Consider the following 18,436-nt stretch of genomic DNA (forward strand, 5'->3'; position numbering starts at 1 on the left):
TTGGTCAAGAAGGTCAGCCTCTCAGTGATTTCCGTGCTTTGCAGGGCTATAAGCCGGTGCTGAAGTGCGGTGGTCGGAGAAGAGGCAGTGAGACACGTCTTACCTCGCCGCCATCGTGGTCACGCCCCCTGAATTTCAATTTTAGAGAAATTGTTGATGACGACCCCCAACTGGTGTTTGGTGTTGTGGGGGAAAGGTAAAAGAATCATTTTTTAATATTGGTATTTGAGGAACAGGTATTGTTTCTTCTGCCTCTTCCCTTAAAATGGTTACCTCTGTAAGAACCTTTGTAGAAGGTTTTGGTTGTTGAGGTTTGTTCCTAAGTTTATATTGTGAACCAGAGGTTTCTGTGGAAGCTGTCCTTGCCCCTTGTTTGAAATTGGGCCTACGAAAGGAACCTCTATAGGTATTAGTTTGTAGAGCTCCCATTGATTTCGCTATCTCAGTGTCCTCTTTTTTCATTTTCTCAATGACTGTGTCCACCTGAGGACCAAAGAGGGGTTCCTTGTCAAATGGGAGATATAATATGGTTTGTATTACCTCAGTTTTGAAAGCTAACACCCTTAACCATGCATGTCTTCTTATGGTATTTATACTTCTAGCAGCAATGTCGGTTGCATCTAATGCACACTTAATAGAATTGTTGGTGATACGTTTGCCTTCATTGACAATCTCTTGACCTCTTTTTCTGTGCTCCTCTGGGAAGTGTTGGAGAAGCCCCTCCATTTTGTTGCAGTGGGCCTGGTCATATCTTGCTAGTAATGCTTGACTATTGGCTATACGCCAATGATTAGCTACCTGTGTTGTAACTCTTTCACCAGAGGCATTTATAAGTTTAGATTCCCTTTCTGGTGGTGGTGCTTCTCCAGTTGTTTGGGAATTAGCCCATTTTCTAGCATTGCATACCACTAAAGAGTGAGGAGTTAATAGACCTCTAATAAAAATGGGGTCTGATGGACGTGTCATACCCTTTAGAAGTGGTAAGTATTGTTCCTCTCTTTGTGTAGTAGACAAAGTCTAAAAGAGGAAATCCTCTTCTATTGACGCCTTATATAAAGGCACCTGATGAAAAGTGGCTGCTCTGGCTATGAGATCCTGATAAGCTGATTCATCATCAGGTGGTGACGGACGGCTAGGATATAAATCAGTGTCAACATGAGGGTCAATATTATAATCTTCCCAAGTATCCCCTGGTTTTGTGTCATCTGGGATGTCCTTATCCTCATCTATTGAGGACTGGGGAGACATGTTACATGCCTCAGATAAGTGTGGTGAGTGAGGTGGTGGAATGGGTGGTGGAGGTGGTGATTGTGGTACAGGTGATGAAGGAATGGGAATGTGCAATAGAATAGTTGCAGCATCCCTTCTTTTCTTCTTTAGGGGTTGAACAGGAATGTCCAAAGCCTCCTCAAAACTAAACTGCTTCTTAGGAGTATGTTGTTTTGGTGGCTGTACCATAATTTTATTTGTTCCAGGCTGAATTTGAAGTGTTTTCTGTTTCAGATCGAGCTTTGGGTGAAATTGCTCGAGGATTGGCTCTGGAGGAAATTTCAGACTAAAAACCAAGCATTTTGGTGGTGGAAGCTTTGTCGTGATGGAGGAAGGTACAATTCCGGAAGAACAAGTCTTTTTTCGGTGACGAGACCAAAGAGTGTTCTGTTCTTGGATGGAAGAGATAGAGAGGTCCCTGCTGTATTCCGAACTTTTGGAGCTGAGCTGGAGGGCGAGGCTTCCAAGTCATGTTTTCGGTGCACACCATGGCCTGTGTGCAGTGGCAGCCCGTAAGCAGTTTTCTCGGTGGAAACTGAGTATTTGGTTTTCAGAGCAGGGATAGAAGTACTCATGGCACATTGTTTTTGTGTAGGCTGAAGAGTAGCAGAGTCTTCTTCTGACTGAGACTTGGAGTCATGCATGGCAAGGGATTCTTCCTTTGCCGCTGAAGCCTCTTCTTCCTCATCTTGCCTACCGAAGAAGTCGAGGACATCGTCCATTTGCTTGCGCTGCACTTCTTGTCACCTAGCCCTTTGATCTTGAAGAGTTTTTTGAGACCAAAAATACTTACAGGCCTCACAGGTGTCTTCTCTATGTTCGGGAGAGAGACATAACTTGTAAACTGCATGTTGGTTGGTGTGAGGGTATTTTGAGTGGCATTTCGGACAGAAACTGAACGGAGTGCGTTCCATTAGTAGGTCATTCTTGACCTCATTAGAAATGGAGAAATATTGCCCAGCAGGGCGTGGCCTGTAGGCCAAAGGAATGAGTCGAAAACCCGCTACGAAAGTCTATTATGAAATGTATACTATACCAATCGAGACTGTAGTTTGAGATATATAGCGGACCGAAGACTCGAAGCGGAGTCCGATATACTACATCCGAACCGGTCGGCGGAAAAAACCCAATTTGAAGATGGTGTCGATGACCATGCGCAGTATGCCTAAGAGGGGGAGTCACACAACCTCGGGTCTCAAAAACGTTTTGGAACAAAAAAAACAACTTGCAATCATCCGAGCCTAACAGATTGCGGACTTATGGAAAGCATGTGTATCTACAGCACACATGCCTCGAACATTTGTTTTTTAGCTTAAACATTTTATGGATTATAAGCAGGCGAAAATATATTGAGTATACACAACAGAGGTGCCCAAACTGGAGAGCCATTCTCCCACATTACTAACCCCTTCTCCCTCAAAGCCCACCTCATCTATGGATCCAAAGAGGCACAAAGCCATGAACCATCTCCCATCAACCTTTATCCTCGTTCACAACAGGAATCCTGTCTGTTCTTCAGAGGTTAGCAGTCTGAAATTTGTCAGCATTTAATAGGTTTGTGCATACACCTCCAATCGACTTCAACAGACGGTCAACTAGATGTTAAACAGCCAAGAAATAACCAGCATTGGGAAAACCCATATGTCTCACCTATTCAAGAGCTTTTGGCTTTGCCCAAAAAATGTTTTAGCAGTGTTGTGCACCAGAAGGGCTGCTGTTCAGCAAGGCTAAAAGTTAGTGCACCAGAAGGGCTGCTGTTCAGCAAGGCTAAAAGTTAGTGGGGTAAAGGAGAAGGCGTGGAGTGTTCTAAAGTGGCATACAGTAGAGCTGAGTGGCGCTGAGAGGAGTGAAGTGGAATTTCATGGAGTAGTTTTGTGGAGGGAGTGGTGTGTCAGATTGAAAGGGAGGGGAGTACTGTGTCAAAGTTGAGTAGATTGTCAGAGTGGCATACAGTGTCATGGTGTAGGGTGAAGTAGCATAGAGGGTGTTGCATAGAATGTAGTATAGTGTTGTAATGTAGTATAGTGTTGTAGAGTAGAGAAGTGTAGAGCGGAGTAGATTGTCAGTGTGGTGTGGAGTACTGTGTCATAGAACAGAGTTGAGTAAAGGGGCATGGAGTGGCATAGTGTGTCGTAGAGTGGAATAGTGTAGAATGGCAGAGTGGAGTAGAGTGCTGTAGAGTGGAGTGGCATAGAGTGGAGTATCATGTCAGTGGAGCAGAGCATCATGGAGTGGAGTATCGTGGAGTGTTGTAGAGTGAAGTGTAGTAGAGTGGCCTAGAGGGAAGTGTAGTACAGAGGCCTAGAGTGAAGTGGCGTAAAGTACAGTGGTGCAGAGTGAATTAGTGTATAGTTCAGTGGTGTAGAGTGCATTGGTTTTGAGTAAAGTGCAGTGATGTAGAGTAGCATAGAGTGCAGTGGCATACAGCAGAGTGGTGAAGAGTAGATTGCAGGAGCATGGAGTAGAGTAGGAGTGGTATAGAGTGAACTAGGATTGAGTGGGGTGGTGCAGGGTAGAGTGCAGAGATGTAGAGTAGAACAGAATGCAGTGGCATAGAGTGCAGTGGCTTAGAGCTGAGTGGTTGAGAGTAGAGTGTAGTGGCATACAATGTAGTCATGCATAACAGAGTGTAGGGTCGTCGAGTGGTGCAGAGAGCAGTGATGTTGAGTATATTGGTGCAGAGTAGAATAGCGTGAAGTAGAGTGCAGTGATGTAGAGAGCAATGGTGTAGTGTGATGTAGCGTGCAGTGGCAGAGTAGAATGTTGTAGACTATAATGGCAAAGTATTTGTTGTAGGGTGCATTGGTTTTGAGAAAGTGGCGTAGAGTGCAGTGGTTTAGAGTCCAGTGGCATAGCGCAGCCTGCAGAGGCGTAGAGTGATGCATTGTATAGTGCAGTGTTTTAGAGTGGTGTAGAGTAGAGTATAGTGATGCAGGGTAGTGCGCAGTGGCATAAAGTAGAATGGTGTAGAGTAGAGTGGTGAATTGTGCAGTGGCATAGAGTACAGTTGTGTAGAGCAGATTGTTTCAGAGTGAAGTGAAGTGGGGCAGAGTGGAGTAGTAGAGTGTAGTGGCATAGAGTGCAGTGTTGCTGAGTGACGTGGAGTGGAATAGCAAAAAGTGTAGGGGTGCACAGTAGAGTGGGGTAGAGTGCATTGGCACAGAGTAGAGAGGCGTTGATTGAAGTGGCATAAAGTAGAGTGTAGTGGCACAGAGTAAAGTGGTGCAACGTAGAGTGGCACAGAGTTCAGTGGCAGTGTGTGCAGTGCTGCAGAGTAGTGTTGTAGAGTATTGGTTTTGCGTAAAGTGGTGCAGAGAGCATTGATGTACAGTGCAGTGCAACAGAGTGCAGCAGTGTAGAAAAGAGTTGCATTTTGTGGAGTGGCGTAGAAGGGCGCTGAGTGGAATAGAGTGGGGCAGACTGCAGTGGCATAGAGTACATTATTTCAAGTACAGTGAAATAACGTAGCGTACAGAGGTATAGAATAGAGTGTCGAAGAGTACAGTGGTGGAAAAGTAGATTAAAGTGGTTTAGAGTGGTTTGGCGTAGAGAGGAGCGATACAGAGTAAAGTAGTATAGACTTCAGTGGCACAGAGAGCAGTGTAGAGTGCGCAGTGTAGAGTGCGCAGAGTAGAGTGGCGCAGAGTAGAGTGGCATATTTATTTTATATAATTTATTTGATTTATAAAGCGCCTGAATCACCCCCAGAGGGGTATCTCCGTGCTGAGGAATAAATAGAAGAGACTAGAGAGAATTAGTTCAGTAAGAGCTCCGTTTTAAGAAGTTTCCTAAAAGGAAGATTATCTGAGTATTTCTGAAGGTAGAAAGGAAGTTGATTCCAATAGTAGGGAGCTAGATAAAAGAAGGCTTTACCACCCGTACAAGCTTTCCTATACCAGAGAATCACAAGCAGGGATTTCTCTCCCAATCGTTTAAAATTCAATTAAACAACTGGGTCATCTACCATTCAAAGCTTCATGTACAATACAGCAGATCTTGAACTTGACTCTGTTGTGTGTAGGGAGCCAATGCAGTTGTCACATAAGGGGGAGAGAGGCCGTTCTGACTGTCAAGTTCTTAACAAGTCAGGCAGCTGTATTCTGTATGACCTGGAGTCTGTTTAATGAGAAATCACTTGCCGCAATCAAGAGAGCATTACAATAGTCCAAACGACTAATCCCCAGCGCCTGAACGAGCATTTTTTGCAAAGAGTAGAAGAAGAGGAAAGACTATGCAGAAGGCTCAGCATGTAGAAGCAAGAACCAGATGTGACCAGTACCTGATCTCTCAAAGAGAGATTCTGATCTAAATGGACACCCAGATTCTTAACCACAGTCTTAGGAATGGGAGCTCTACCCAGGTCAAGGGACCACTATTCTGGAGACCAGAGTGATTAGGCATTGCCAAAGACCATAATCTCCGTCTTGCCATGGTTCAGCTGGAGAAAATTCTCCGTCATCCACAATAAAATTGCTTTCATACCTTCCGAAAAGCAAGAGTGAATGTTTGAGAGTAGTGCAGAACAGACTGGTGCAGAGAGCAGTGACGTAGAGTACAGTGGTGCACAGTAGGACAGAGTGGGGTAGAGTGCAGTGACGTAGAGTTCAATGGTGTAGAGTGACGTAGAGTGCAGTAGCATAGACCAGAATGTTGTAGAGTATAGCGGCATGAAGTGGTGCAAAGTAGCTGGCGTAGGTACAGCACCGTAGGGTGCATTGGTTTTAAGTAATGTAGTGTAGAGTGACTTGGTGCAGAGTGGAGAGAGTAGAGTGGCGTAGAGTGCAGTGGAGTAGAGTCGCGCAGAGTAGAGTGCAGTGGCGCAGAGTAGAGTGCAGTAGCAGAGTGTAGCAGCATAGAATAGATGGTTTCAGAGTGGAGTGGGGCAGGGTAGAGTATAGTGGTACATGGTAGAGTGCAGTGGTATAGAGTACTGGAGTAGAGCACAGTGGCATAGAGGGGTGCAGCATAGAGTTGCGTAGTGGCACAGAGTGAAGTAGCAGAGTGCGCAGTGGTGCAGACTAGAGTGTAGTAGCATGCATTGGTGTAAAATGCAGTGGCATACAGTGGTGCAGAGTAAAGTGACAGAGTCCAATGGTGTAGAGTATAGTGGCATCAGTGCAGTGGTGAAGAGCATACTGGGAATACAGTGCAGTGGCGTAGAGTGTATTGATTTTGAGTAAAGTGATGTGGGGTGTAGTGGCATAGAGCGCAGTGGCGCAGTGTGGAATGGAGTGGCAGTGTGGAATGGAGTGGCAAAGGCTGCAGTGGCATAGATTAGCTTGTTTAGAGCAGAGTGGATAGGTGTAGAGTGCAATGGTGCAGAGTGGAGGGATGCAGAGTTCAGTGGCGTAGAGTGGCACAAAGTAAATTGTCAGAGTGCAGTGTTGCAGTAGTGTATAGTAGAGTGACAGAGTGCAGTGGCGCGGTGTAGAATGCAGTGGCACAGACTAAAGTAGCATAGAGGGTAGTGGCATAGAGTACAGTGGTGCAGAGATGAACAGAGTGGCATAGAGTGCAGTGACAGCACAATGGTGTAGAGTGCAGTGGTGTAGATTATTGTGGGGTAGAGTGCAATGGTGCGGAGTAGATTGGCGTAGAGATAATTGGTTTAGAGTAAAGTGGTGAAGAGTGCAGTGGTGAAGAGTGAATTGGCGCAGAGTGCAGTGGTGTAGAGTCGATTGCTTCAGAGTTGAGTGCAGTGGTGTACAGTAGAGTTGCATAGAGGTAATTGGCAGAGTGCTGTGGTGGATAGGGGTGTGGTACGGAGTAGAGCGCATTGGCATAGAGTGCAGTGCTGCAGAGTAGGGTGGCATAGAGTGGAGCGGTGTATAGTGGTGTGGGGTAGAGTGCATTGGCACAGAGTGGAGTGGTACTGAGGAGAGTGCAGGTAGTGTGGAGTGGTGGAGAGTACAGTGCAGTGGCATAGAGTGGTGCAGAGTGGAGTGATGTGGAGTATGGCTGAAATGGTAGCATACTGCCATTACAGACAACACATCTCCAATTGAAAAGACCATTACATTTCCATTCACATACAGTTTTACTAATGTATTGGTTCGGATGTCAACACAATTCTTTTACAGACATTTATATTTTCAAGTGTGCTAGGAAAAAAAACATAACATTGCAAAGCCATCATCATGCACTTCTCCAGAGGCAGCATGATTGTCACATAAATCCTCTCCATTCGAAGTCTGAGAAAGAAAAATAAACACTAAGTTTGCTGGAAGACACAGCTTGACATTCGACCTCTGTCTTTGAATGTACAGCAAATGTGACAAGATAAGACCAGATTTAAAGGCTTGTTTACAGAAAGCAAGTTTGTGGAATAATACAGTAAACACTGTTTAGGCAATGGGATGGAAGAAATGAACCTGAAGAGCTTAATGGAAATAAAGCCAGCAAGTAGAAAGCCAGAAAATGTGAGTTACAAACCAAAAAGCCAATGTTAATCAATGGGCGGAATGCATTCCTAGGTCAACTTTCTGAAAGTACCCAAGATGTCTTTAGCATACCAGACAGCTCTGCTGTCTGGTAGGCTGTGACCTAAAATGGGTGTTCTGAAACATGCTTACTCCAAGAAAAAACATTATTCAAAACTCCCTCAGTTTCACACATCCTCACTACACAGGCAACATTTTCCCAAACGAGTCACAAGCTCATGAAAATAAGAGAAAAGTAATTTAAGCTGAACAAGGCTGCAAACCCATATGTAAAATGTTAAGTATGAATAGAAGTATAAACCTTTCCCCCAGTGCCCAAATCAAAAGAAAAAGTTACTTCCTACAACAATATTTCTGGTGGATACATAATCTTCCTGCAGATCTTTCTATTCTATACAGCACTTCTAAAGCGCACAGCTACCATTAAGCAGCCCAGCGCTGATAGTGCAACACATATCGGATAAATGAGGGTTACATGAATCTGTTCAAAGGCAGGTCTTTAATAGTTTTTGAAATGGAAGTTCCATTTTACTTTCACTCCACTTTCACTTTAAGAATACCCTTCCATGTGCCCAACATGGTCTCTCCTGGCAGCGCTAGAGACAATGTGGCTTCAACCACAAATTCACCCAATGGACACGACGATGACCGTATATCAGGTACCAACTGGCGGGCTGGAATTGGTTCTTTAATTTTTCCATGCATTGCTACCCAACAATTTGTGGAGAAAGGAACTGAGAGAGGAACCAACACTGATGACAATGAATCACCCCCAGAGGGGTATCTCCGTGCTGGGGTGGTGCAGCAGTCAGAGCAGATCAGATGCGGACATTTTAGAATAGCTCAGTCTTAAGAAGCTTTCCAAATAAAAGATATTCTGTACATTTCCGGAGATTAATTGAGAGTAAGCCTGGGTGGAGTTCGCGGAGTTGCGGAACTCAGTGAAGTGCAAAAAAAACTATGCCGCGCTACACGGACCTTCGCAAGCGGCGGAGTGTGTTAGATAAATGGTGTTCGCGATGATAATCAGTGCCAGATGCTTGTCCGCACTGTGCAATCATCGCGAACGGCACCATGCACAGTGCAAGCAGGCGCGGCTTCTTTTCTGCTGCTTGAGTAGATTTTTACTAGAGTGGCAGCTTTCTCAACGCAAACGGACAGTTTCTCAACGCGAGCAGACGAGAGCATACGCGACCACTCGCAATGAAAAATCTGACCACCGGCGTTGAAAAATCTTGCCAGGATGTTGATTTTTCCACGCTCGCCAACTTGACGTTGATGAACGTGAACGAGGAAAAAACTACGCTCCGCCGAGCGGAGTTTTTTTCGGAACTCTGCGAGCTCCATGTGACGCGGAGTGCGGAAAACTCTGAAAGCTCCGCGAGTGGAGTGGAGTGCACCGGCCAGACTTAATTGGGAGCTGATTCCAGTAATAGGGGGCTAAGTGGAAGAAAGACTTCCCACTCATGTGGGATTTCTTGAGGCGAGGGACGAGGAGCATGGATTTTGCTCCTGAATGGAGGGGTCTGTGTGGCTGATATTGGATGAGCTTATCTGCTAGATAACCAGAGCTTTTACCGTTTAGTGCCTTGTGCACAATGCAAAATATCTTAAATCTGATCCACTTACGTATCAGTAGCAAATGCAGGTGTTGTAATGGAGGGAGAGAGGCTGTTCTGCCTGGTGAATTCATGACAAGACGAGCCACTGTATTTTGAGCTACCTGAAGTCTATTTAGAAAAGACTCACATGCAGCAATCAGGAGGGCATTGCAGTATTCCAGGCGGCTTATCACCAGTGCTTGAATGAGTGTTTTACGTACGGTGAGGGCGAGAAAGGGAAAAACCATGTGTAAGAAGCAGGCACCCACAGTAGTCGTAACTTGCTCTTTCATCGTGAGTTTCTGGTCCAGACGTATGCCTAGGTTCTTGACCACAGTCTTGGGGACCGGGGCAGCGCCTAATTCGGGTGGCCATCACTATGGAGACCAGAGCAGAGGTGCATCTCCGAAAAGCATGATCTCAGTTTTCCCAGCATTTGGCTGTAGGAAGTTATTCCTCATCTAGGCAGCAATTGCAGTCATACCTTCCGAAAAGGTGGTCTGAATGTTATTAGAGTTTTATCAAATGACAATAAGAGCTGGCTATCAACAGCATATGAAATCGGAGTAAAGCCAAGCTTTCTAAGTAGCCCTGCCAGTGGAGCCACATACATTTTGAACAAAGTAGGGCTGAGGCAAGATCCCTGAGGCACTCCTTTGGCAAGTTCCACAGTCTGCAAGCGGAAAGAGCCGAGATTAAGGGCCTGTGTATGGTGGGTAAGAAAACATGAGATCCCTCGAAAGGCTTCTCCACGAATACAGATTTCTCGGAGTCTCCCGAGTAGAATGGAATGGGATACGGTGTCGAATACAGCTGACAAATCCTGTAGCACCAATAGTACTGCCTTGTCGTTGTCAAGCGAGTGTCTTATACTATCAGTAGGCTGTCCGGTTTTAGGTTTAAACCTATAATAACTGATAAAACCCCACTGAAAGAGAAAAAGCCCTCACCAGTGAAATCATATAAACACTGAAAAAACACATGCAAAACCACAAACTAAATGTAATTCAAAGATGGGAAAAAGAGTGAAAGAGTAATTTTTTTTCTTCCTGAAGGGGCCAATACAATGTAACTTTGTTATACAAACTAGCAAAAAGAAAGTCTGGGCCAACATTATTCTGCTTGAGTTTTGTTGTTTAGGGATGCCACTAAAATATTGTTTCTTCTTCCTTTAGTTTTTCCAGTTTTGTGGTCTTTAGTCTAAAGATGCAGGGTTTAGAAGCATGTTTTAGTTCTTGTTTAACTATTTTATAAACTGTAGAGAATCAGGAAATATCAAAATCATATTTGATATTTTCGCTGCGTTTGATTCTTTCACTGATATGTAAAATGGCTGGTTTCATAAGAATCTTTCATAATGCTCCATCACATTTACCCACAGAGAATGGGTAAAAACCCTCAATACATCAAACCCCAGTTTCCAGTGAGTCAGTATTGATAGTAGGCGAATTGCCAACACATCAGGCTTTAAAAAATTCAATGCAAGGTATAGTGACAAGTATATGTGAAAAGAGTGCTATCACCAAGCATCTGGGATAGTGGTTAAAACATGACACCAGACATTTGGAAAACATGGAACGTCATGTCACTTGGAATGCCCTGCAAAAAGTGTTCTTTCTAAGTTCAACAAAGATTGGAGTGATACTGTTTGTATTTGCAGTGATTCAGCTACTTATATGAAAAAGTTGCGTGATGACCTTTCAAAATTGATACCTGAGCTGAAGTGCTTCCCTGTAAGAGATCCTTGCCACTTGTTAGATGGTATGCTGAAAGCATCTTTACAATCTTCAGAGTTAACGAGGAATGCGATTGACTTTTTATTCCATTCTGGTGCACTGTTTTCTTATGCACAGAAACTAAAACGCAAATATTTATCATTTTGTGCTTTGTGTGGCATCAAAGAAAGAGTCATCTCAACTGTGTCCCGTAGCTGATGGTTCTCAGTCCAAAGCGCTATGGATGCTATACTATCCATGTGGCAACCGTTTACAGAATTTTTGCTGAGGGATTATGCCAAAGACAAGAAATGTGACGATCTTTGGTCACATATTGATAGTCATTTGAAAAAAAGTAAACTCTACTGCATTCTTAGATTTTTACAGGAAAACATAACTGCTGTAGTGAACATAATAAAAAAAGTAGAGTCTGAAAACACCCTTGTCTGTGTTCAGCATAATTGGTGTAGATGTGAAACATCTCCTTGAGAGTAGGCTGGACGACACCTTTAGTGACTTTGAAACTGCAACATGTTCCATGTTAGAGTGCTTGCCACTTGGCAAGCAAAGCAAAGGTGAAGAGCAGTTCAGGAACTTTTATTTTACAATGTATGAGAAATGGCTTGCAGTGATGCATAGACATGTCCCTTCACCACCAATGGCATTTGAAGTCAATGAAACCTCACTGTGGTACTCAGTTCTAAATCCATTCCGTAAAGGGGAAATTCCTCCGTAGTTTCAAAAGTGCTGCTCCATTTCTGACCGCTTCAAAAACTCTGAGGGCATAAGCGCCCAGATCAGTGCAAATGTTGCAGAACCTGCCCTGAGAATCGCAATCTTCAAGTGAACCAGAATTGGCAAGGAAAGCTATGTCAGTGGCCAGAGTTAACAAATTTAGTACTGTCTGTTTTGGCATTGCCCATCTCAAGTGGCAATGTTGAGAGGGCCTTTTTACAGAAGTTTACATGGGAAGGAAAGAGTGAGCGCACATGACCAAAGACTCACTGAAGAAGTATTGTATGGTGTACTACAATAAGTTTAATTTGCATAAATCTATTTGGACCTCATATACACTATACTTACACTGTCTATATACCATGCGCTATCAGTGCAGAAAGCAAGCAATAATAAAAGCAAAATGTTCCATAAACACCGGAAACACACTGTTTCTGTAGTTTTTAATGGCGCTGAAACGTGTAACCACTGTTTTTTTGAGGTATTGAAAACACTGGAAAAAACCCCACCAGAATTTACCAAAAATAGAAACTGAAAACAGGAAGGCCTAATTATCAGTGACGGCAATCAGTGCTGACTCTATGCTGTACATTGGCCTAAAGCCACACTGTGAAGAGTCAAGGCATTCAGTAGATTCATTATATTCAGAAAGTTGTTTATTAATATATTTTTCCAATAACTTACTCAGAAGAGGTAAGAGAGAGATCGGTCAGTAATTCGATAGATCCTCCACAGGGGAATTAGCCTTCTTTTGGAGGGGAATTATTTGTGAGGCCTTTCACTCAAATGGTAGTTGGCCCTTTCTCATAGAAAGATTGAGAATTGAATCGATAAACAGAGCCAACTGTTTATAAAGTAGAGAGGAGATTTTAGCTGGAATAACGTCCATAGGTGAGCCGGTTTTGATGTTTTCATCAATGTCTCCACTATATTTACTGTGAGAGGAGTAAAACTTTCCAAAAAGTGCCCATTGGTCAGAGATAGAGGACAGAGGTTTAAAGTGTTGTTCGAGGGGCTCCTGTCTTTGGTGATTTTATCACAGAGGAGATTGATTTTCTATTCAAAATGGTTTGCAATCTTATCCCAAAGTTCTTGGGATGGAGAAACTTCATTGTTGCAGGCCTTTGGGTTGGTAAAAGATTTGATATAATTATTTAGGAGCATTCCCTGCCTGGTTGAGTCGAGATGCAATATGGGCTTTATGAGCGTTTAAGTTCTTAGGATAACTAGCTATAGAGGTCTTGTACATTTCTTTGTCAATTAAATCCTTTGAGTGACGTCACCGTCTCTCAAAGTTTTTACACAGACATTTCTCCTTACGCAGGTCCTAAGAATACCAAACTGCATGTAATCGCCTGGGAGAATTAGAGTAATGGTTTCAGTGGTGCAAGCTGATCTATGGCTGTTTTAACTGTGGTATGGTAGCTGGCTAAACAATCCTCAATATTCCTTGATTCCTGGTTAATAATTAAAGGAAATGTATGCATAAAAAGGTTAGGTCTAATTTTATGCCACTGTCTTCTAAAGCTATTGGAAACCGTGAAGGGAGCAGGGTTGACACTAGGCCCACAAATTTGGAATCCATTTAGGGATTGGTCTGACCATATAAGAGGACGTGGAGCTTCACAAAGATTGACTGGGGATTTGGTCAGGATAAGATCTAACATATATCCCGCTAGGTGAGTAGGACTCTCGTTGACCTTTCCTAATCCTTAAGTGGCCAAGTCAGCGAGGAACGTAGAGGCATCCAAGTTAGACGTAATCTCTGTAATAAAAGGAAATACTTAGTGGAGATAATGCGGGGGGCAATTAGTTCCATCAATTGGAGCCACAAATCTTGAGGGGGACACGGGGGCCAGTATACAAGGGCACCATTCCAGCAATAACGACAATTACAGAACAGAATATATTTGCATACCATGCGATGTTATTAACAATGGCACTAACACTTCGGGGAGGAGGAAAGGCAAAGAGGAATCCAACTGAAGATTAGGGGCCAGATGTACAACCGTTTTTTACTGTCGCTAAGGGACATTTTGCCCTTTTGCAACCGCAAAAAACGGTAGCATAATGTATCAACCCTATTTTGCAAGTCACTAATGTAATAGCAACTCGCAAACTAGGGTTAGAGACTCGCTATTAGGAAGGGGCGTTCGAAGGGCGCCCCTTCCTAATAGCGACTCTGAACCCTATGTAAGTCCAAGAGGGTGGTAAACCATTTGCAAACAGGAAGGGGTCCCCAGGAGACCCCTTCCCCTTTTTGAATGGGTGCGCAAACATTTAGGAGCAGGAAGTGGTACCAGGGATCACTACCTGCCCTTAAAAAAATTAAATAAAAACAATTCATTCCTTTTTTTTTTTTAATGCATCCCGTTTTCTTTTAAGTAAAACGGGCTGCATTTAAAAAAAAAAAGCTGCTTTATTGACAAAGCAGTCCCAGACATAGTGGTCTGCTGACCCCAGCAGGCCACTATCCCTGAGAGTTCCAGCCATTCCCAATGGGGTCGCAAATTGCGACAGCCTCAATAATATGCATGAGGCATGCAATTTCTGACCCCATTTGGAATCGAAAACAGTGTCTTTGACACTGTTGTACATTGATGTTTGCGACTCGCAAATTGCAACTCGCAATTTAATGCAATTTGTGAGTTGCATACATCAATGGTCGTACATCTGGCCCCAACTATTTATCAAAAATATTGTTACGAAAGGCAAAAACATTTTTCTGATGACTGCATCTTCCACACCCTTGCTCTTTTTAGTTCTAGCAAAGCCCATAAATAGCTTATCATGCACTCTGGTCGTGTTGAGTGCAATTAATGTAACAGGATACAGCACATCTATGATCCAGTCTGTCGAGTTCCTTTGGTGAGATGATATGGGAAGAATGGTGGAAGGGTAATTAACTGGCTCCTGCCAAAGGCGGAGATCACACTATGTAGGAAGGCTGAGGGGGTACGATAAACCAAGTTATCCGGGTAGAAAACTATGGGAATGTGGACAAACTGGGTGGACCTGAAGTTCTACGACTCTAAAGGTTTAAGTTATTGCCATCAACAACACAGTCTTTAGAGTGAAAAGTCAAACCAGACAACTATGCATCTGCTCGAATAGGGTAGCACCAAAATATTCAAGTTCTAAGGAGGACTAACAGGAAAAGCACCTTTCAGAAAAGATGCTCCTAGGGACAATCTAAACCGGTAAGGCTGGTCAGGATGACAGAGCAGCAAATAGTCCTTACCTATAGCTATCGCCAGTCATGACGTTGCATGTGTTATAGATGTGAGGGGCGCTGTAATGTCCACTGATGGAGAAGTGTTAATTGTTGCCCATGCCAGCAATCCGAATGTCATTCTAAGCAATAGCATGGGAGATGACTGAATCCATGATTGCTAAGCATTGCGATAACATCCTAAAGAATCTGTACACCAAAGAAGCGCCCAGTGATAATGAGACAAGTGATTGTGAATAATTGAACATGCTGTTCCCTTCCCGTTTGTATTTGTGTTCCCTTCTTTGAACTGCCAATAAAGAAATAAAAAAAAAAGCTGTAGCAATATCGCCACAGCTGGCTGTGCAAATAGCAATGAGAATCACAGGACATCATTAAGGCATGACCTAAAAGATCTAGGCCCCACAGGGATTGCAAAATAACTGTCACTGCTCTATATCCAAGAATGAAACTGCAGGGTTTAGTTTAGATGAGTTGACCATCCTACTGCCATAAAAAGTCCACCCTGTGAGGGAAAGGAAGAGGTGACTGAATGCTATGTGCCAACAGACTGGCATACCAGATCGCCTGTGCCCAATCCACGGCGATCAGGGTGAGCTGTGCCAGATGATCCCACACCTTCAGCAGGACCTTTGACAAAAGCAAATGGTTGAAAACGCGACTGAAAGCCTTTAGATCAGCAGAATCTGAAGGTATCCCCAGGACACATTCAGAGAGAAGTGTGTGGAACAAAACTGAGAACACTTCCTGTTTCTGGTATTGCAAAGGGATCCCGGTATTGACAACCTAATGTGGTGACGATCATCTCAGTCACTTTGGGGTGGAGTTTCCACTTTTCCCTCCTCAGTGACAGGTGGCTGAGAGCATCCGCTCTTATGCTGTAGAAACCTACAACATCAGCCTCTACCTGGAGAATTCTCAATTAATACATCCACTGACACATGAGAATCACCTCCCAACAAAGAGTCAACATAGGCACACTATCCTGTTGATGACAATGGACAGTGGTAGTGTATTGATAATCTGGAATGCAAATACTGTGATGGGAGGCAGAAATGCCTTCATGGCAATAAGTATTGCCTGCAGCTCCAGGACATTTCTGTCCAGGTACAGCTCTGACGGATGACCAAAGGTCTTGTGCCATTATGTCAGCCAGGTGGGCCCTCCAGGCCAGTGAGGAGGTGCCTGTGGATGGCTGAAAGGTGGACCTACCAAAGGGTCCTTCCACTATTGTAGCTCAGAGAGAAAAGATGGTAGCATCTCTACCCAAGCCGAAAGGGACCACAGATGTGGCATTCTCTGCTGTTGCAGGATTCACCAGAGTATCTTCATCCACCATATGGCATGGAGCACCAGTGTAATGAATGAGGCACAAGGCCAAGTAGATGTAAGACCTTCTGAAGCAGCAGTTACTTCTGAATCTCAAAATCATCTCTTCAATAATCATGTACCTCCAAATAAGAGATAAAAGCTTTCATTTGAGTTGTGTTAAGAGCCACTCCTACAAAGGTTAACCTTTGCATTAGAATGAGGCGAGACTTTTAGACACTGAGTAAAGCCAAGTTATGGAGGAGTGTCACTGTGTTGAATGTATCACTCGACCACTACAATACTCTTTAACAAGCAAGTCATTTAAATAGAGAAAGTCATAGTCAGTGACTGACAAAGTGAAGAAGCCACAACTGCCAGCACTTATGAAAAAACATGCAGTGCTGATGTCATCCTAAAACGTTAAGATTAAACTGATAGTGCTGGGGATCCCACAGTGAACCTTTAGGGAACATCTGAGGTGGGGGTGCATTGAAAGATTAAAATATGCATCTTGGAGATCCAGAGAAACCAGCCATTTTCCTGCAATTACTTTTGCCTCAGGGAGCATATTATGACCTTCTCTATAACTGAGGAGTGTACCAGAGAACACGTCCCGGTGGAAAAGGGGCTGTCCAGAGGGCAGGACAGAAAGGGCATGGCATAGCCCTGGTGGATTAGCCTCCAGGAGATCTTGGGGCAGTTTTCTATTCTGCATTCACTGTCCTAACTCAATCTTCTAGAAAGTAGATTTTTTTTTTTGTTTACCATGTAAATTAAAGATTGCTTATGCTCAACATTTTACATGAAGATGGCCTTCCAAATTACTAAAGGCTGAAACCCTGTTGATGCTACTGGACATTTTAAATAAGACATACAATATATTTGTATCATGTTTAGGATTTATTTTATACCAACACTAGTAACCTATTGTATGGTCAATAGCCTTCTCATTATTATGCACATCTGCCATTGTTCTCACATTGTATTAATGTATTCCTTTCACTAATGCCTTGGATGCCACAAATTAATAACAATTAAATAATAAAGCAAGGAACTATTTCACACTTATTTAATTGTCCCTGTTTTCAAGCGGTTAGTAAGCAGTCCCTGTGGTTAATACAAGGAGCAAGCAGGCCTGGGATTAAAGAGTTTTACTATAAGGTAGTCTCTTTAGTTTATTTTCCTGCTATAAAAGAGGTATTATCAGTTGCTGACAATTCAGGAAGGTGGGGTAGTTTTGTAATAGGTGTTCTTTTCTCGTTCACCTTCAATATTATTTTTGCATCAACACAACTTCAAATGCAATGGCAGCAATTGTACTATGCCAAACTGATAGTTTCCTTACAGCAACATTCTGGTTTATTAAGGTGCTTTTACAATTCACTGAGTAAGAGCAAATTGATGCCAATGTATGTACTGCAATGACTTACCCCTAATGATGACACTGCAGCTACAGCATAAGAGCTTAAACTCCATAGTACGCTGCAAGACGTTCTTTGAGGGGAGGGGGAAATTGATCTGAGAATCGCCTCCAATTGTCATCCCCTACTTGGTCCTTAAATCCATGAAGAATCTGCAAACACAAAAGACACCCAAGACTTGATCAATCTTGCCAAACGAAATTACTTTCTCAACATATCTTCAATATCATTATATCTTCAGGCAATAGACCTGCTTTGAAATTCCATAGCAGAACTCTCCAACGGCTGGGTTTGAGGACTGAAGATACTGTGTAAGATATGTTTAGCAACATAAATGTGGGTAATAGCATGAATTAGACATCATTTAATACCACTCAATGAACCACTGCCTAGTTCTCAAAACTTCCTTTCAATCATCTTGTGCATTTTGGGACGCTATGGCTTAGGATGCTCTATATGTCATTTAATTGAGTCAGACAGCATTAAGATACCTCATCAGGGAAGGTAGCCTGTCACCTGCACAGCAACTCTTTGTTAGAGTCCTCTAAGAACTTGCATCTGTAATAGATCCACGCTTCAAAAGAAAACCTTCACTCCCACATAGGTTTTATACAGGTTTGTGTAAAGCATGTGTTCCAGGCAGCCTCCTCAAGAGGCACAAATGTTGAAAAACATACGAGTGCTGTGTGGATGAGACAGGCTGAAAAAATCC

At 43.3% G+C, this 18,436-nt stretch overlaps 1 protein-coding gene across 1 annotated transcript in view; it reads right to left on the reverse strand.

Moving 5' to 3' along the window:
• The window catches only part of TNPO1 (transportin 1), a 1,554,860-nt gene that overhangs the window by 81,223 nt on the left and 1,455,201 nt on the right, over positions 1-18,436 (reverse strand). The window contains exon 23 of the mRNA XM_085632345.1: positions 17,734-17,876. Within this exon, the coding sequence (XP_085488471.1) occupies positions 17,769-17,876 (108 nt within the window). The 3' untranslated portion in view covers positions 17,734-17,768. The remainder of the gene's footprint in view (positions 1-17,733; positions 17,877-18,436) is intronic.

This window comes from Triturus cristatus, chromosome 2_1 (genome assembly GCF_964204655.1).
Source record: "Triturus cristatus chromosome 2_1, aTriCri1.1, whole genome shotgun sequence".
Classification (NCBI taxonomy): domain Eukaryota; kingdom Metazoa; phylum Chordata; class Amphibia; order Caudata; family Salamandridae; genus Triturus; species Triturus cristatus.